General features: G+C 34.6%; 1 protein-coding gene across 1 annotated transcript in view; it reads right to left on the reverse strand.

The window, feature by feature from the left end:
* The window catches only part of LOC150091554 (uncharacterized), a 218,221-nt gene that overhangs the window by 119,336 nt on the left and 76,882 nt on the right, over positions 1-22,003 (reverse strand). Inside the window, exons 3-4 of the mRNA XM_090376191.1 lie at positions 15,371-15,500; positions 410-510 (exon numbers count right to left, since the gene is read on the reverse strand). Of these exons, the coding sequence (XP_090232317.1) occupies positions 410-510; positions 15,371-15,500 (231 nt within the window). The remainder of the gene's footprint in view (positions 1-409; positions 511-15,370; positions 15,501-22,003) is intronic.

Raw genomic sequence — 22,003 nt, forward strand, 5'->3', positions numbered from 1 at the left:
TTTTAGTCAGTTAGAGCACCGATGAAAAGTGGAATGATTACCAGAAGAAATATGCTTATTTCTATTATAACTAGTTATTAAATATATATAGTTATATTAAATTATATTGTTCTATTCAAGGTAAAATCTTAATTACGTTTCATACTGTAAATAATTGATTAAACTTCATTTACATTCAGCAGATAATGTGTTTGGTATCTTCACTACTATGTAGAATTATTAAGATGAAGCCCTTTTCAAGTATAAGATCTCTAACCATATAAATTATACGCACTCATTGTGCATTTGTATGAAAACTCACAAGAATAAATAAAAAAAAAACTCCTAATGAATCAAGTAACACATTTTTATGCCTAAAACAAGTGTCAACTTGTTTTCGGAGAAAAGAAAAGTTGTGAACTATACTTACCTAATATACCTTGAAGCTCAGAAATAAATTCTGAACTGAATACATTCCTGTTTTCCCAAATCTGAAAAACTCGTTCTATATTTTGCCGTATATTCTCATCTCTGAAAAAGCAATAAAACAGCAGTTAATTATTAATCTAAAAATGGATATGGAGTAATGAATGATAAATAAAAAAGAAACAAGAATAAGCAGGCATATAGCTAATATAAATAAAAATTTTAATAGGTGAATTCTTATTACTATTAGTATTGGCCATATAGTGCAAGGAGACTACAGGCTTTTGCGGTACTGGCCAAAGAAGTAAAAATAAAAATTTTAAAAAATAATAAAAATAAAAATATTTAAAATAAATAGAAATTACTTGAACTAATAAAATTAGGTAATAATAATAAAGAATAAAATAATATATAAACAAAAAAAATAATAAAAATATAAAAAATATACAAAAAATAGATAAGAAAATAGACTAATTATGTGCTTCCCCCTTTGTATTTCTTCAAACTGTCAGCCTCAACTACCTGTGGAGGCAACTTGTTTCAGTAATCACTAACACATTGGCTAAAAGAAAACATCCCATAACCCAGTCTAAACTTCTTTCCTGGTAATTTGAATTTATGGCTCCAAGTTTTGGAATCCTTTATAATAGTGAAAAATTTGCCTTCACTTATTACTATCCCTGCTCAGCCTTAGGCACTGAGATAGAACCCTCAAATGGGTTCTATCTCAGTGCCTGGCTGCCAATCTCTGTTGCCCACATAATCAAAATCTTTCCTTGTACAGTTGCCCTTTTGCTGATCTCAACATGCAGGTCGCCCATCACTGGACTCTTTCAAGAAGCTCAATATAATTTTTTGGATGAGGTCTCCATACTTGGACACATTATTCCAAATACAATCTTACAATTGCCTTATACAGTGGGATTATAACCTCCTATCTCTACAGGATACTATTCTATAAACCACTGACAGGACACCATGGGCTTTCCTCACCACCTGTTCACACTGTCAGAGAACTTAATATCTGACCATAGCACAACTCCCAGATCCCTCTATTCATCTAATGTTTTTAATTCAATCCTGACAACTGCATATGGTATTTTGAGTTGATCAAAATACCATATGTTGAATTGCAAAACACCAGTTGAGGAATAGCATATGCTATTCCTCATTAAAATACAGCTGCCACTTCCATCCCTGAATCCTATTCAAGTTATCCTGAAGGAGCACTGCTTTATTAATGACTCTCCCAATTTTTACACCATCTATAAATTTTTACATCACGCCCTCTACCCCTTCATCAGTGTCATTTATGAAATCAGGAACAATAGTAGGTAACAAGAATCGAACCTTGGGGAACCCCACTTCTGAAGTTACACCAGTCTGAAGAATATTCAATTAATTAAAACCCTCTTCTTTCTGCACTGCAGCTACCCTGTGATCTATTTTAGAATCTTGCCAGTAATCCCAACACATTTCGTTTCATACAGTAACCTCTCGTAAGGTACTAAGTCAAATGCATTGCTAAAATCCAAATAAACATGCTAAGATTATTCCCTACATCCAATTAATGGGTAACCATGTCAAAATAGTTAACCAGGTTATTTAAGCATGATTTTCCCTTAACAAAACCATGTTGTGTCCTTCAGAATGCAATTTCTATCTAAATGTCCCTGGATTTGATTCTTAATCATTGCTCCCAGGATTTTCCCTACAAAAGAATTCAGATTAACTAGTCTATAGTTACAGACTTCACTTTTCGAACCTCCTTTATGGACTGAGAAATGGAACTTGAAGTTAAACATTGACAAATGCAAAGTACAGTATATGGGTAGCAGTAACCAAAGAATAACATACCAACTGTGTAATACTACACTCAGGTTAGTGGAAAATGAAAAAGTACGTTGGCACTTCTCCAAACCAAAGGAATCTCTCCCAAGTCCAATGATGCCCTCATAATTAACTTCGATGGTTATCTTTATTATAACTAGTTACTTGAGGGAGGGGGGCAGCCAGAGAGTGCAACTCTCTGGCTGCCTCCCTGAAAATTATTGGATACATGCCATCAACTCCAGGAGCCTTACTTCCCTTTATGCTCGAAAGGTTTTCTAATAAATAATCTGTAATTTCAATATTCCTAATTTTATGTGCCTCAACCTCACCACGAAGGGTCTTTTATCAGTAAAAATCTATGTGAAGTACCTATTCACAATTCATCAGGTGAGTTATCTAAAAATTTCTCACATCCATTACACTAGAGTCTGAACTGATTTTTCCTCTTCTTTGTGTTTACATACACAAAAATATTGTTTTCCTATTCTTTGCTATCTTAGCCAGTGCTTTCTCATACTCAGTCTAGCCGCCATAACCTTTTCTGTGGTAGTATTACACATCAACTTGTAGATGTTTTAAGCATCAGTACTTTTCAATACTCTGTATCTTTCCCATATCATCTTTTTATGCTCTATTAGACTGGCTGGCTCTGCATCCTCCTCATGTTATATTTTCTTAATGGTATATATCAGGGGTGGCCAACGAGTTGATCGCGGCTTTAATTTTGGTCGATCACGACGAATTTTAAATATACAGTCATCCCTCGATTTGTGCGACAGGTATACTAATAAAATTTTATATTGCACAGAGGGTTTTGCTACCCATGCATTATTTTTTTATGAATGCTTCAAAAATAGGAATGAAGAGCAGATTTTGAAAATTTTTTTTTTTTTTTTTTTTTTTGCATGATTGAAGATTTCATTGAAGGAGAAACACATTTCACCATAATAACGTGAAATCCCACAGAATTCCAGCTGTCGATATCATTGCAAATGCAATAAGATTGAGTTTACTACCCGTTTATAATTAGATTGCACTAAAAGAAAATCCCAATAAACCGAAAAATGCAAATTGTTTTTATTGTTTTATGGTCGTGACTAGGGCTTGCATAAAACCGAGAAATTTCAAAACCGAGTTTAACCGAAGTTTACTCTTAAAACCGGTTTTAAAACCGATTTTATCAGAGTTAGGGAAAATAATTAAAAGCTTATAACACAGGTATTTATTTTATCTTGGGTAGATTGTACAAATCGTAATCAAATCTTTTAAACAAAATCTATCACCTCTTATAGTAAAAAAAATAATAATAATAAAAAAAATTAAAATGCTCCAAAAAAGTAACTAGCTTGAGATTATACAAAATTACAAATTGTATTCAAATCCTTTGAATAAAAACTATCTTCTTGTATAGTAAACAAAAAAATAATAAGCCCTATAATAATAATAATAATAAATAAATAAAAATGTGAAAAAAAAAACAGCTTGGGGAAATTACTTTACTATTTATTGCTCAGCTTTTTTCTGAAAATGATCCTTTAAAAAACACAGTATATTAAGCATTTTTCCTGATAGACTTGACCTTATTTTTGTGTTAAAGAGACCAGTGATCGAAAACACTCTCTCAGATTGGACACTTGTTGGTTTAATGGTCAGCAGTGCTCTATAAACTTTCTCCAGCTTTTCACTTCTACTGCTAATTGTCTCCAAAATTTTAAATTCTTTGCTGATTTCCAATTCACTTGGATATTTTGAAGGCTCTTCAGTTAATCTCTTTATTACACTATCATACTCTCGCATGAGTGTATCTCCAACATCGGAACTAGACGAGTCTTTGTTTTCTTCTAAAAGAACAGTTCGTTTATTTTCAGTTTCTTCATTCAACGCTAAGACTCCTTCGGAATGTTTTGCAAATAATCTCTGATAAATCTCTTCAGCATGCTTTTTCAAAACTTGCTTACTTGAAAAATCAAAAGTTCTTGAACCTGAATCTTCTTTCCTAAACTTTTTGGGGTCGTGTAGATAGCTCAGTAAAGCCACAGTTTGGCAATTTCGTCTTGCACTGTAACGCTACAAAAGGCTTTGGTGAAACTTTAAAGCAAGTGGGTTTTCTGCTGTATCAAGCTTAGCAAGCAGAAATTCTATTGAAGACTCTGCTTTAAGTAAGTCTGTATCTTCTGAGGTTATAGCCTTCAGAATCATTTCAACTGGTCGCAAAGTTTCACATAGCAATTCAAGGTTTTCCAGTCATCGTCAGACACAGCTTCAGTTGATAGTACTGCACATAGAGCATTTGGAAGGCAATTTTTCAATTTCAAAAATCTCTCAATCATATAGAATGTGTCTATCCCATCTAGTCTTGCAATCTAATATAAGTTTATATTCTTTCCCATTAAATTTTGCTTTAACAAAATTTTGTAATATGTCATTTGTAGGCGATTTTCGAAAAAGCTTGCAAATTTTTCTGACTTTGTTAATAGTTTGTGCAATATTGGCCATTGGATTGAAGAAATAAATGAGCTCATCGGTAAAGTCGGTTTGATAAAGCATGCCTTGCTGTCTTTCTTCAACTTCTTCATCATCACTACTTTCTTCATTATTTTCATTGTCTTTGGAAGACTCAGAGACTGTGGGCACCATAATTGACTGCTTTTTCATAAAGTACATCTATAACTGACAGATGCATACAATGGACTATACATTGTTGATGATTAGGCGTAATTTGCTTGCCAAACTTAATCATCATTGCTGCTCCATCGGTGGTGCAGGCAACAATACCCTCATCCAAGTTCAAACCAAATCCCTTCAAGTGTCCATTCACAATTTGCTCAGTTCTTCTGCTATCAAGTGAACCATTAATCTCAATAAGACCTAACGACCAATGATTGTCTTTTGAATGCACATTTATATTCATATGCCTTTTATTTTGTATAGACGCATATTCGTCTAGAGTCAATGAATACCGTGCACCAAAAACCAATGAATTTTTGAAATGCTGAATGAGTTCTTCTTTCTTAGTTTTTTAATAATTCAGAACCATATTTTTAATTCCATTCACTGAGGCTGGTGGTAATTTATCGTATTTATTTCTCTGAAGGTGAAGGCTTGATTGTATAAACTCACTCTTGGCAACTGAATTAAAAGAAAATCCATCTAAAGCAGCTAATTTTGAAATCTCTTCTTCCATAGATTTTTTTAATAAAATTTTCAAATGTTCTTACCATTTTTACAGGAGGTTCACTGTTATCTTGTTTAATGTCAATCTGATGCATTTTCTTTAAATGCAACATCAAAGATGATGTAGATCCTCCAGACGACTTCATTATCTTCTGACATTTCGAACATTGTGCTTCATCTTTGCTTTTTCGAGCAAAATAATTCCATACATTTGATTTCATCTTAGCCATATTAAGAGTAATAAATATTAATTAGTAGGGATTTATATCACCGACAATTTTAAATAAAAATATTGAAGATAACAAAGGCACAATACTATGCGTCACTCCCGCAAGCACTGAATGAAGAGTCTAAACGAGGCAAGTTTCAAAATTTTCACGAAAGAAATTTTTTATTTATTTACTTGCAATTTTTTCCCCCAATTTAATCTATTGTATTTTCAAAATTACATAAAAGCTAAATTTGGTGAAGCTGCTTTTTGGAGAACATTTGATCGCAAATTTAATAGGAATAAAGAAGCAAAAAACTTTCTACGACTGAAATTTGATGCAATATTCAGCGAATCTGTTTCTAGTTGGTAACCATCAATAAGGCGCGTTCCCTAACTTGCCTGGAGAACAAGATGGATGGAACGGAGAAATGTTGAGCATTTTCTTTTACGCTATCGCTCAGACTCACTCGGTCGTAAATGAGTTCACCTGCATCGTGCCATGATACAGGTGGGAGGATAAAAGGTACCCCTCCTAGATTTAGGCCACTTGCCCATGAGATTCGTACCTAAACATAAAATAAAATAAAAAAACACATGTTTAAAACATAAAGCAGTTGAACGATCCAAACAAACGAACAAACAAAAGAAAATGTGCGTAACAAAAAACTATATTCGAGGGCTAACTAAGAAAATATTCGAATCCGGTTTTATAAAACCGGTTTGCAAGCCCTAGTCGTGACCTCCAGAAACAGCTTTACAGAAATATCACAAAAGCATTCAAAACTGATTCTTATGAGGATATAACCAAACAGAGCAATAAACGGTGGTATGTTTGTCTGGTTATTTTGGAAACAACTTCCTCATTCGGGAATCCTCTTCAACAATTATCCTATGTTAGCTGTTCAGACAGAATATTTTTCTGGTTCGCACAACTTAAAATGTTTTAATCAGTAAGCATTGCTTTTGCTGATTTAATAACTGTACAGTACTTATATGTTAATTTTATACCTTTTGATTTAAAATGAATACTATGAAAAAGAGTGAAACATATCATTTTCATCAAGAGTGGGAACTAGAATACTTTTTTGTAATGGTGAAAGAAAAATGTTGCTGTTTGATTTGCAAGGCTTCCGTGGAACGCTATGCCCAAAACAGGAAATTTAGAGAGGCACTTCAATGTACTCCATGGTAAATACCAATTGGATTTTCCACCGAATAGTGACCTTAGAAAAAATAAATTAGAATTTCCAGATTATTCGCACAACAAAATTTCTTCATGACACCTAATTTACAATCTAAAGCAGTAACTGTAGCATCATTAAAAGTGAGTCTTCTTGCAAAAAAATGCAAATCATTTTCTGATGGTCAATTCATCAAAGATGCATTTTTAGAAATAACAGATTCTGAAAATTTTAAGAACAAAAATGAAATTAAAAGTGCCCTTCAAGATTTGCAATTATCTCGAAATACTGTGATGCGACACATCGAAAAAATGAGTAAAAATGTGAGCGTATAATTGCGTGTCCTTTTTCTTTACAATTGGATGAATCTACAAATGTCAGTGATACAGCTCAGTTGCTTGTTTTTATTTGTATGGTTTTCGATGATTCTGCCACTAGAGAAGAACTGCTGGGTATGGTTTCGTTAAAAGAATTAGAGGTCTTGATATCTTTAACTCGTTCAAACATTTTATCGAAAAATTTAAATTACCACTATTTAAGCTTGTATCAGTAACAACAGATGGAGCTAAAGCAATGACGGGGCATCTTAACAGATTCATCGCATTGTGCCAAAAGGATGTTGAATTCCCAGATTTTTTGAGTTATCACTGTATCATCCACCAACAAGTGTTAGCCAGCAAAAGATTAAATACTAAAAGTGTTATGGACATCACTTTTGAAATCGTGAATTCCATCAGAGGACAATCTCTTCAAAGGAGACTTTTCAAAATGCAACTCAATGAAAAGGAACCAGATCTGATATTACACACAGATGTGAGGTGGCTGAGTCAGAGTAAGTTTCTACAGATTTCGAAATTTGCTGAATGAAATTTAAAAAATTGTCAATCAAAGTGGAGATGATTATCAGCAGCTGCAAGATACGGAGTGGTTGTGTGATCTGGCTTTTTTGGCAGATTTAACAGATTTTCATTTCTGCATATAAATATCTATTTTTGGCAATGGCTAAGGATTTCAAAGAAAAAAAATTTCGGCCATTTTGCAAATATGCAAGTTCATTTGCAAAAATATCCTGTTTTTGAATTTAATAGTGAGAAATATGTTTCTGAAATGAATAATGTTGTAGACGATTTTGAAACCAGAATCAGTGATTTGAAAACAATTGAAGACGTTCAATATATTTCTTATCCATTAAATGTCCACTTAGATACAAAACAAATTGCAGAAAAATCACTGCAATTTTTCACACAGAGAAAATATTACTTGAAAATGAAATTATTACATTGCGAAACGATATCTTCCTAAAAGCCAGATTATTAGAAGAAGACTTTTGAAAATATGTTTGCCGAGAAAAGTACCCAAATGTAAAAAAAAAAAAAAAAAAAAAAGTGAACTTTTAAATTCCTGTTTTGGTTCCACATGTCTGTGTGAATCGGCCTTTTCGTATTTGAAACAAACAAAGACGAAGAATCGCTGTGCTCTTATGGACTTGCATACAGAAGATTCTTTACTGTTGGCCTTATCGAAGTATATCCCTGATTTTGAAAGCTTGGCAGATGACATGAAGACACAAACTTCGCATAAATTAAAATTTTAAATATGTATGAATTTAAAATAAAAATTCTGAATTGTATTCAATTTTAAAATTTATAAACAACATTTTTCAATATGTGTTGATTAACTTTTTTAACCTTGTGCAATGAAATTTTTGAGATGGTAGATCACGGCACATTTGATAAAAAGTAGATCGCATCACAAATTAAGTTGGCCACCTCTGGTATATATGCATTCGTGGCTTCAGTGTAATCCTAGTAGAGGTATGCTGTTTGTTTGTTTGTTTGTTTTGTTTGGTTTTTAGGAGCACTAGCAACTAAGGCCATATTGCTCTGGAGATATGCAGTGGTCATTCCCTGACCATTCCACATCCTCCGTATTTGGTGGGCACGGGCTCGAACCCCAGTCTAATCAAGAAGCGTGTGCTACGCACTGCTATTCATGCCCACCTGGCTAAGGAGACACCTAGTAGAGGTATGCAACCTTGACTAGAGATCTGAGTGTCATCGAAGATGAGTATAGGCGCAGTAGATTCTGTTTTGTGAGAAATAAGACAGAACTGAATTTTAGAAGGATTGAAATCAACTAAGTTAACTTTTCCCCACTGGAGAATTACCTGGAGAGCAGAATTTAAGGAATTGGTAGTGGATATTTGAGAAGATGAAGCTATTTGTGCAGGGCAAGTATCACCTTTTAAGCAAAAGGAATCTTAGATCTTTTCACAGATTGGTTGACTGATTGTATGTTTAATGGGACATTGGCAGCTTAAAAATAAAAAGTAACATATCATTAAATTCAAATCTGTGTATATAAATTAATCAAGTATAAAAAATTAAAAATGTCAGACGTCTTTTCACAAAAAAGCACCTATTGTTGTATTAGTCTGACTGTGATGCATTTGGTAGATAAAGTACTTTCTACTTTGTAGTGGGAACACGTATGAAGTAATGAAATTTTTGGTTATGGCATACACACAGCAAAAGAATATCCAAGCTCCCTGCCATAACATGGCCTCAACAACATCACCTTCCCTGTATACACACTGCACAAACTCTCTCCAGTCACTAGCTAGCAGAGTAAAGGCAGCAAGATTATAAGTTAGCTGACCAGAATGCCTCCTAGAGAGTTACCAATGCATTCCATCTGGTGGACTGTCTAACCACCGGCATGTGAAAGCCATTTTAGAGTTGTATCCTCAAACTGTAACGAAGACTGAATCTTGCCATGATACCCATCATAACCTCAAAATACATCAATCAATCTGTATGATGGAAGAGATAGAGGTTGCCAGAGCTTTGCTCGGGAGACTAAACATGGGTTTCATCACTTCAAGCCTCCATTAAGCAAAGTGATGTTCTTGCACCAGTAGATAAGAGCCACTTACCAGCTAGTATTGCCTGGTGACACAGAAGAGGAGATACCTCTTTGTGGTGTGGACAGCACACCTCAATCCCTGCTTACATTAGTTCACACCCGGGTGGTCACTACAGTATACCAGGTGCAATGTTTCAGGACTTGAAAGTACAGCAGGGTTACTAACAGTCTCACCATTGTGAAGGTGAAATCAGAGGATGTGATTGTCACCGAATGCCTGGATTTCACTGAAAGTCTGCCCCAAGGTAGCAAGCCTCAGCTTGCAGTACTTGAGAGAATGTCTGTGACATGCCTCAGCGACCACAAATACTGTGTACAGAAATATATCTTACTTTAAAATTTGCAGAGTCAACTTTAAAAGTAAAAGAAAACCAATTCATTGGTTCATTTGGCTTAACCATCTTCAGAGGAAAATCATATTCCTCAACTCATGTGATAATTGAGGGGAACCAGATTTGGCCAGTGTGAAATTTTTCTCTAATGTTTTTTAGAAATACTATTTTCTTAATATAAGGTTGGGAGGGAGGCAGATCTGAAGTAAAGATAACTGTCAAACAACCTTACATAAATGGTTGCCCTATTTTTACATGGTTCCTCATATAGTGCTAACGCAGGTACCTCTTAAGTTTGTGCAAGATGAAAGACAACAGAACCCACAGCTCAAAGCAGTTTTACACTAGACCAATACAAAAAAAATTAAAACTTGTTGCATGCATGCCAAAAAATTTAATTGTAAGCTCCACTCGAAATCTTTTAGTGACTGCTAGGTGTTCAAGAATTAGATTATTTCCTGATTTTGATTAAAACTTATAGAGTGTGCTAGCACCTATGGTCACATTGCATTGTTGAGTTGATTTGAACATGTGCAGGCTGAAAAACAATCCTGAATAACTCATGAGAAACCCTACTCCCTCTGCCTGGTTTTGCTAGAGCTGTAATTCCATGCTTCTGGTCTACAATTTATTTGTAGGAGTTTGTTATTTGTTTGTGTTAATCATATTTGCATCCACTTATTAGTACTTTCTTGATGTATTATAAGCTTAAAGCCATTGAATAGGATCTGAAAGAAAGTTAGTGTTCAATGGTTGCTTTGCTGCTTGTCCTGCATTTTCATTTACAAGAATTCTGATATTTTGTGGAATCCTTTCTTTTTATTTTCTTTGAAGTAGGCTGAAAGACAATTTTTATTTGATTCAAAAAGGTCAACAGAGAGGAGATTTAGATAGACTGCTGATATTGTCCAATGCCAACCTAATTGGATGGAGTTCAGAAGTGTAGATGCTGCTTTCAGACAGGAAAGAAACAGGGATGGTGAGAAAACTAGAGAAGCACTAAAAACATATCGATTTTTGAGCCATCAATGTATGTTTGAAGAAAATGTGAACCGATCAATAAATGTTCTGTATGTAATTGTCAGAAGTCTTCTAGAAGTGTTGTCCTCTGCTGAGACAAGTGATTATTACAAAGTGGTACATGTATCTTCAGTGAAGGTTCTGCCTTCCATATTTTTGAAGAAATCATAAACAAATATTCCAACTTTTCATTAGTTCCTTTAATTTTTTTTAGAAAAACAATCTCACAACTATTTGTGATTTTACAAATTGAGCTGCATACCTGCTTTTGTAAATTTTTTGGTGTACCCAATAAGTCAGCAATGTGCTAGTGCACACTGTGCATGCACACATGTATCATCATGTACTTTTAGTTTCATTAAAATGTTAATTTTTTAGAACAGAAAAAACAGGGTTTACCACAATCTCAATTCAGTACTAAAAACAGAAACCTTATATTTTTTGCACATAAGAAAAAAGGTAAACAAGGTCAAAATTGAAATTTCAAGATTTTTCTCAGAAAACCTTGAAATTTATCAATTAGAAATCTTTAAGAATCAAAATATGCAGAAAAAATGTTAACCAACTGACTGAGTATGATGATGCATACATACACCATAGCCATTGGCAAATCCAGGTGAACAAAGTGACGAGTGCTACTATTATTTTATTATATTATCTAACTAGTAAAATACTGAAATAAAATGAATGCCACTCTGCATTTCACACTGTATGGGAGGAAAACTAAATTGACTTTGACTAGTAAATGCATGAATTGTGATATTTTTGAAATGACAAACAATTATGGTGTGAAAACTGAAGACATTTTTATAAATACTAATGTGAGTTGCAGTGCATCTTAAATAGAATGTGATGATACTGCAGAAGAAATGGAGAATATTCCTGTTCAATTTTCAGGAGCTGCACAGGTGAGACAGGTAGAAATAAATTTCCTTTAAGTAATATTAATGGAATAAATCTGGGATGAGAAAAATATTTGAGAGCAGTATTTCTCAACATCCTTGGGGTCATGCATCCCCATTATATTTATGAAACTTTCAAGGACATCATAGCAGGTTTAGTTCAATAGATAACTGTATAGTATATAAAAATGTAGGTGTTATGATGAACTATTATTTATCTGTTAAATTTAAAAAATAAAGAAAGCATAACATAGTTTAATATTTTATTTTATTATATTTCATTATTTAAATTAAACAAGGCACTCAATTAAAAAAAAAATTAAGAAAGAAATTATATCAAATCTTCTTAATGTCAAATACTAAAGAAAAAAGAGACACTCTAAAGCTACTGTAAAAATGTTCTATTTATAAAGGCTCAAGCCAAAAGAAAGTGATAAATGTAAATATACAATCTTTAGTAAAAAAAAAAAAAATTTTAAAAAGATATCTGCAACTTTTAGTGAATTTTAGTTAATTTTGGACAAACCATGTTCTCGTGATATAGTTTAATACAATGAGCATTATAAACATTATTTGTTGATGCCTCTGTCTTTTATCTGTCAACAAACAACTTAACTGATCCTACTCTCTGCCTGCCAGATGTACTTGTTCAATTCACTTGTTAATGCCACCTAAGAAGAAATAAACTTCTTAGGTGTGCTTATTCTCTAAGGAATAATTCACAAACTGGTCTACTCTATGTATTTTTCAAAATACCATTCTGCCTTTCCTTGCAAAATTTCATAGAAAATTCTACCTATTATAAAACTACATGTAAATATAGTGGATTGTCCAAATAAGTTACTGCTCCAGATTCAGCCCATACTGCAAAACCTCAGACTGAAAAAATTCTGTTTAATGTATACTCTTTATCAAGAAGTAGTAGTGATGTCTCTTATTACCTTGGAAGAAAGACATAGAAGTTTGAAATAATATTCTTCATGTTTGATGAAAGCAAAACTGTGTACTTAAAACTTTATACTTACTTAGGTAAAGGTAGACACTATTTGGATAACTAATATACCAGCCCTATCCAGTGGACTTGATAACAGAAAGAGAAGCTAAAGGAACAATGAGAACAGAGAAGTTGGGAAAGACTTGACAATGGACAAGGTTGCTAAACTAAAGATTCACGAAATAGACAGGTGAGAAATATTTCATTTTAGTTAGTATACTTTTTTATAGTATTGAGAAGTGCAGTAAAGAGAGAAGGTGTGAAACCAGTCATAGTGCAAGACTGTGATATAAATATGGAAAGGGATGACAGCCTTGTGGATACATACAAAACAGCATATAATAGACCTATAAATATATTCGCTCTATAGCTTGCTCACTAAACAACCTATCACAATGTATTTATAATCAACTATCTTAACAGTCATCCCTCTAATTTGCCAGATCCAACTTATCTTTGAGAAATTTGTTTTTTTGTTTTTTTTTTATTTTGCATAGCTACAACAACAAAAAAGTACTCTAATAAGATGTGCTACAAAAACAGACAAAGTACTGGTGCACTGATTGCAGCATAGGGGCTATGGCTAACACAACAGCTCAAATTATTTCACTATGATAATTAGGAAATTATTTTTATTTTAATTTCAGTAAAAATATTTATCAAATAGTGTGCGCGTGCACTAGAAAGAAAGAATACCCTGGTTTTAGCCAATAACTGAGCAGTTTGATATAAACATAATAAAAGAATATTAAAATTTAAAATATATAAATTAAAAATAAACAATTAATTATTTATTTTTAAAATTCTATTTCTTCAATTTCTTGAAATAATCTTGCCTTGAGGCTGAAATTGGATTAGATTTTAAAAGAGAATTAGGCATTTCTTACTTTCAAATACTCCTAACACCCCAGATTGTTGAAATACACAGCAGAAAATTAAAATTATATAGATGAAGTTTAGATGGTTTTGTTTATGGATGAAGTTTTTGTATCTGGATTTTCCAGATACAAAAACTTCATCCATAAACAAAATTAAAAGTGGAATTACTTCCCATCCAAGCTAGTGACCCTGGAAAACAGTAGGAAAGTTGGACAAAACTGATAGTGTATGGAGAAAGAGGGCTATTAATTAATGGTTAAAAAATCGGCCGAGAATAAAAATTCACTGCTAGAAATAAACATTTCTACATCAATTTTACTTTCCCTCAGTACCTGTGGGAAATTTAAAATATATAAATTAAAATTTACAGGATCCTTTTCAACCCGCATGGCTTATTAGGTAATAGCAAGTTACAAGGATATAAAAGAACTGATATACAGTTTTAGATACATCTCTATATTCCATACTAGCCATCTGGATTGAAAAGTGTCCTGTAAATTGTCCACAGGTACTGAGAGAAAGTTATTCATACAAGTTTCTACAGTATGAATAATAATAAATAATTATACTATATATAATTATTTATTATTATTGCTGCTATTAGTGGTAACTGGTTGATATATAGGAAATATCTTCTCAGCATGCTACACCATTTCACTATTATAGAAAATTATACCAATGAAGTCCATATTTGAAACTTATATTTGAATGGTTGCCTATACAATCACCAAACATAACTGTAAATTTTACTTCACAGGGTTATGCTTGGTGATTTGGCACTTGCACAAATGACTATGGTATTTATGTTACCAAAGTAAATAGTCTTCAATATTATTTATGAATGGCAACTTTCTCAATGTAATCAGTAATGTTAAACAGACTTGTCCACAACTGCACTTGGAAAGTACCAACGAGAAAATGGATTATTAAAAATTAATGGTAGAGATGAAGTGCATTTTGGTGGGAGAATGAAAACAAATTATGTAATTGTATTACAACTAACTATATACAGCTTACTTAACTATAAAGAAAATAAAAAAACTACAGGTCAACTTGTTTAAAGCACAGACTATGTATAAACATAATAAAGCTACACATGCATACTTATTTCTTAAGTACAGATAAAAACAAGAAAGCATATTCAGGTAAGATGGTTGTTGCTATTCTAGGGATTTCTTAAAATACTGATTATTCTTGGTATGCCAAATTCATAAGACCTTATGAATTTAGCATTAGCATACTTTTATCATGTGAATTGCCTTTAAAAGTTGTGTATAAGCCAATTTATGCTGTGTGAGCTGTAAAACTTTAAATAGTTCAGAGGAGAAAAATGTCTGATTGAGATCAGCCAACTAGTCTCAACTGAAGAGACTTTTAAGGCCATTCCCCACCCCCCCCACACACTATGTTCTCAATCAATTTAGCCAACTGTGTAATTAATAAAATGCCCTTCCTTCAAAATATGTACGCAATCAAAACAAAATAGCAATATATGAATATCAACCAATACCAACCTGACTAATGATGTGGCTTCTCGTAGCACATCTCCAAAACTGTCAGTAAAGTAGGTTGATCCTTTTCTTTTACTGTTTTGTAACACATCATTTGCAAGATAAAACAGGACTAGCCTATGATTCATCTTTCCTAAAAAAATTAAAAAATTGTGTCAAATGTGCATTTTACCACAAATGAATTTGCTTTAATAAGTTAAGAATAAGCATTTCAACTTGGTTTTTTCAGGGTTAATATAAATATAAATGGAGACTAATCTAGCAAAGGGTGCTTTGCAGTAATATCAGCAAATCACCTAAAGATGTGTCATCTATCTTTTATTGTCAGATCTGCTCCCACAAACTGTTGGTTGTCAACATATACATGTAATAGTAATGAATGAACAAATATACAAATAAAGTCCAATAATAAGACATCCAAATATGTATGTATATATACAGGATATAACAAATCCCAGGTGTCAGATCACCATAGCACCTAACATATTTTGCAGTACTGTTCTAAAATTTTACATATGGAACATTTTGAAATTTGGACCTTGCAGTTCATATCTTCAAAAAGGCCTCTAAGGTTGGGAGAGTACATATCCAGAATTTAAAACAAATACACCAACCGTTTAATTAAAATGGTTTAATACCAGAAACTAAAATGAACCAAACGATATTACACTGTAAAATGATATATGCAAGATTTACAAAATAAATATATACGATGAAACTTTAATATACAATAAAATAAATAAATAAATAAAATATTTAAAATACAATAAAGCTAAAAGCGATAAAACATTGACTGAAGCTTTCGGAGGCTTCCGCCTCCTTTCTCAACAACAATGATGTTAAATCAACACATCCTTAAGTAACAGGCTCACGGCACACGTGGTTGACCAGGCGCATACTCAATACTTCTTCCATGTGATCCAGAACCGGAAGCGGCTCGGGAGCGTGGAAATATAAAACGCTCGTCTTTTGCCAGGACCACAGCCTCTAGTAGGGGGTGAAATCGAACACCCCTGTCCCTATTCATATTATTGTTCTCAGACGAGCCTATCCACAAACTCTCTAGCCACTTACGGTCCCAGAACCTATGCGCCCGGTCAAGGATGACAGCATTCACCGGGGAGACCTGATGATGTTTCTCCCAATAATGCTGAGCAATGGCGGACTTATTGAACTCTGCGGTCTGTATAGCTCGCATGTGCTCCCCCAGACAGTGTAGATTTTGTGAACTTCGTTAAAAATCAAAATGTAGGGGAGAATGAAATAATGGTGTCGCTAGATGTGGTGTCATTATTTACTTGTATACCCATAGCCCATGGGGTGGAATGTGTAAAGGTGGCACTGCAAAGAGATGATACCCTAAGTGCTAGATCGCACCTAAGTGTAGAGGATATATGCTGTGGTGTAGAGTTATGTCTTTCGAGTACAACTTTGCTGTATAAAGGAGTGATGTACAAACAGGTTCACGGCACAGCTATGGGTTCTCCTATTAGCGCCATTGTCGCAAACCTGGCAATGGAAGAGTTAGAAAATAGGGTTTTTACAAGTTTGGAGTTCCCTATGCGCAAGTGGAAGAGGTACGTGGATGACACGTTCACTTTGGTGCAAAAAGGGAGAGAAGAGGATGTAGTTGTCTTTCTCAATGATTTCTCTCCTTTTATACAGTTCACCTCAGAGGTGGAAGTGAATGGTTCCCTCCCATTCCTGGACGTAATGGTGAGTAGAGAAGGCTCCAAGCTTAGTACTACAGTGTTTAGGAAGCCTATGTGTAGGAGCCAGTACACCCATTATAGGTCAGCACAGACTGCCCAGCATAAAAACAGCGTGGCCAGGGCACTTTTGGGTAGGGTTAGGACACATTGTAGCACCTCTGAGGAGAGAGAGAAAGAAATTGGGCGAGTTAGGGCGGATCTTATGAAATGCGGTTACCCCCAGAGGGTGATTGATAAATATAATAGAGGCGTGGAGCCTAATCATGAAATATCGTCCGTTCCAGTCGCCACAGTTTATATTCCCTACTATCCGGGCTTGTCAGATCGTGTTTCAAGAATGCTACGTGACTTTCAGACACGCTGTGTGCAGCTTCCGGGTCGGAAGTTGCACACAGTGTTGTCTCGGGTCAAAGACCCCATTCCTGGGGATACCAGTAGTGGGGTCGTATATGAGATCGAATGCCCGGACTGTGGGGAATGTTATGTGGGTGAGACAGGACGGCGACTAAAAGACCGTCTGGGGGAGCACATGCGAGCTATACAGACCGCAGAGTTCAATAAGTCCGCCATTGCTCAGCATTATTGGGAGAAACATCATCAGGTCTCCCCGGTGAATGCTGTCATCCTTGACCGGGCGCATAGGTTCTGGGACCGTAAGTGGCTAGAGAGTTTGTGGATAGGCTCGTCTGAGAACAATAATATGAATAGGGACAGGGGTGTTCGATTTCACCCCCTACTAGAGGCTGTGGTCCTGGCAAAAGACGAGCGTTTTATATTTCCACGCTCCCGAGCCGCTTCCGGTTCTGGATCACATGGAAGAAGTATTGAGTATGCGCCTGGTCAACCACGTGTGCCGTGAGCCTGTTACTTAAGGATGTGTTGATTTAACATCATTGTTGTTGAGAAAGGAGGCGGAAGCCTCCGAAAGCTTCAGTCAATGTTTTATCGCTTTTAGCTTTATTGTATTTTAAATATTTTATTTATTTATTTATTTTATTGTATATTAAAGTTTCATCGTATATATTTATTTTGTAAATCTTGCATATATCATTTTACAGTGTAATATCGTTTGGTTCATTTTAGTTTCTGGTATTAAACCATTTTAATTAAACGGTTGGTGTATTTGTTTTAAATTCTGGACTTGCAGTTCATATTATTCAATGTCTGATGACAACAGCCTGTAGCTGGTTGTTGGAAAAAATTTCCATCTGATGTTGTGGAAGTGGATAGTTTGAATAAATTTAAGGAAAACTAGATAAATTATTAGGAGGTGAGGGACATATGTTTTGAGTATTTTTATTTATTTTTTGACTGAAGCTTGCTTCATCAAAGTTTCTTGCGATGACCGACTAACTGGTTAAAATAAATTTATTAAAATAAAAATGATATATACATAAGATAAAATAGAAATAAAATAAGATAAAAGATACTGCCAGTGCTCATGGCTTGAAGCACTACACATAGCCACCAATAATAGTACTATGAATTGGACGAGGGGAGTACACTTGAACCCTATTATAGAATGTACTGTATTGCAGTGCGATGAGCGCTGGCGATCATTGAGTGTACATAATTCTGCTTTACCGACACCAGACTAGTGATACATGATCATGCCCAGCTGACTTGTGCTATTGTAACCATTAATATATACTGAAGTACACCACTCACACGCTAGCTGATGAAGAGGCACTCTGCTTCGAAAGCTACTATCTATGTATTTTAACGCTTTTATTATATATATATTTTAACTCTCTTATCTTGTTGTATTTTAATGCTTTTATCTTATTTTATTTCTGTTTTATCTTATGTATATATCATTTTTATTTTAATAAATTTATTTTAACGAGTTAGTCAGTCGTCACAAGAAACTTTGATGATATAATGCAACCCAACGCACAAGGCCTGTTTTCTAATGAAGCTTGCTTCCTTGCATCATTCGCCACTACTAATAAAATTAACTGCAGGCTATTACTGACACTAAACTGTGTCCATAATAGTCTGCAGTGTTCTCATTAGCTGGAGGAGTGACGTATGATAAAGAATGACAGTTCTTCAACCTTTAAGACTCAGTTTTCCTTATTATTATGAAAAAACAAACCAGTAATTTGGAAGATAAGCTGCACTCATTATAAACCTACAAGTGCACTTCTTAAATGGTATTGAGAGTTTGTAGTTGGTTTTGTTGTGATTTTTTTTTTTTTTTTGCTATATAAATCAATTAATCGAAATAAAGAGCAGCAAAAAAGAGGTAGCTGCATACAGTATTTTCAAAACTGAATCAGTGTATTATTGCTAGCTTAGATTCTGAGTCCATAGCTGTTATGAACACAATTATGAGAGAATTCCATTTGTAAGAGTCCACAGCTTACTAATATTGGTATGTTAGTAAGACCTGGCAGTAATTATTCCTCCATATCATTGACAAGATCCCATGACCTGCCCTGGCAGCCAGTCAACACTGCTCAAAAAATTTCATATCTGACTGCATAATTACTGCCAGGTCTTTTTTCTTATTTTTTCTGATGAAAAGATCTTATTTTTTCACCATGGCATCATGCTTATCACATGTCTGTGAGATTATACATAAATGCAAATAATTTGCTGTTGTCATTATTATTATTTATGTGGCATATTAGCATCTAAAATCATATTGTACTACATGCATTATATCAATATAAGTATGTATTCACAAGCTAATTTACATGTTATGTTATTTTGGCTGAAAAACCCTAATAACTCATGAGGAAACCCATACATCCTCCACTGGAAATTAACTAACTACAGCCCAATTGAAGAAGCCTTTAAGAATTCTTCCAGAGGGATCTGAATCCAGAACTCTCAAAACAAAAGACAAAGAAAAATGTGCTATTGTTCCTTATGATAAAGCGTGAGTGTAGTAGAATATGCTTACTGTCATTAATATTAGTATGTTATGCATTGTGGTGCATAACATACTAATATTAATTAATGGGTGTTAACTGTTGTAGCTGGCATACCTGTCATACATGGTTTAGGCTTGACATGCAGGGCTCCTGAGTGGTCAGGGGTAGGAGTACAGTAGCATGTACCCTTTGAGTGGATGGTTCAAGTCTGTGACTGCTAAATATGATTAATGATTGTATCCGTGATTTATTGTAAATTCCTATGGCTTGCTGGTGTATAAACAAGAACATTTGCATTTGTGAGCAGATTTGTGGGTATATCTTGATTCTGAAGGATATTTTGCTGTCTGATCTGCTGTCTCATTACCTGGTATCCAGCAGAAGCCAATGGTATGATAATTTTAGCACTAGTAGAGGCACATTATGCAAGAAAGCAAGCTAATGCAGCATCAGCAAAAAAAAAAAAAAAAAAAAACTTCCCATTTCACCCATTCATTCACTCCAAAAGTTTGTCGTTTTTTCTTGAATTTACTTAAGCTATCAACTTCCACAAAAACAGATGGAAATTTGCTCCAGCAATCAACTACCACTGGCTAAAGGCAAATTTCCACACATCTATTCTACAACTGACTTTCCTCAATCTTAGTTTATGCCCCCTCAGATTCATAATCTGAAAAAGAGGAAGAATCCCATGAGCCTGCTCAAACCATTCAAGGTCTTATATACCTAAATCGGATCACCTCACAGGTGCCGTCTCCAGATGCTGCAATTTGACTGCAAAAATGACCTGCCCTGGCAGCCAGTCAACACAGCTCAAAAAATTTCATATCTGACTGCATAATTACTGCCAGGTCTTTTCATTCTCCACTACCTTTAAGTGTACCACACAGTTGGTATATTTCTCTGGGATTACTGCTACCCACATTCAGTACTTTGCATTTCTCAATGTTAAACTTCAGTTGACACTTCTCAGCCCATATGCCCAACTTTTCTAGATTTTGTTGCAGCAGCATACAGTCATTAACAACTCTGCCAACCTTTGTGACATCTGCAAACTTCGATATTAAGCCTGATATACTTTCATCAATATCATTCATAAATATACAAAAAATAAATATATAAATATACTCCCTATAGTTGCCTCTCAAACATGCTGCTGTAGAAAACAATCATCCAATAAATCCACAAGTCTTGCTAGTGTGCGAGTGACCAACCACAAGTTCCAGTCAATATCTGGGAAAGTTAAAATCCCTCATTATAAGACTTTCTGATTTTCTTTACTGGCCCACTATTTCTCTATATAGCTGTTTGTTGTACTCATCAAAGTCATTAGGCCTATAACACACTCCTACTCTCATTTTTGCTTTTCCAGCGCTTACATCACACCAAACTGATTCAAAATTGCACTGCCAACCAATGTCAACTGGATGCAGTGTTTTAGATTTTATGTGTTTCTTAACTAACAGCATAAACCCTCCTCCCTTCCTATACACACTGTACTCCCCAAATTCCAATTCTGCATTCCTTATATCTGTGTGACACCACATCTGTGATATCACAACAATATCTGCCTTTGATGTCTTCAGCAGCACTTCAAATTCATGTATTATACTCCTAGTATTGGTGTGCATGCAAGTAAGTATACATGCACTCGTTCTTAATCTTAGTTACCCTAACACAGCCCATGTATTTACATGTTTCATGATGACTCCCAGCAACTTGCCTTCCAGGCTGCTGCTCATTCCAATTGAAGCAATGCAAGAATCACTTCCACCTCTGCCTGTGGCTACTGTTAATCTATTAGTCTGTGTATCCCCCACAAGCTAGCAGTTTTTGGACCCACCTAACACTGCCTCGATAGCATCAGAAAATATTCTTGCACCCTTTCTATTTAAGTGTATCCCATCCCTGTAAAAGCAGTCTCTCCTGTTAACAAGCACCGACCATGTTGAGAAAAATTCTACCCAACGAGCCTTGCACAATCTCTCCAGGGCCGAATTGATTGACAAGGCTCTCATCATATATTCCTCCTGTTGTGTCTG

The sequence above is a fragment of the Mastigoproctus giganteus genome, chromosome 1, assembly GCF_048544385.1.
Source record: "Mastigoproctus giganteus isolate SK-2022 chromosome 1, ASM4854438v1, whole genome shotgun sequence".
Taxonomy (NCBI): domain Eukaryota; kingdom Metazoa; phylum Arthropoda; class Arachnida; order Uropygi; family Thelyphonidae; genus Mastigoproctus; species Mastigoproctus giganteus.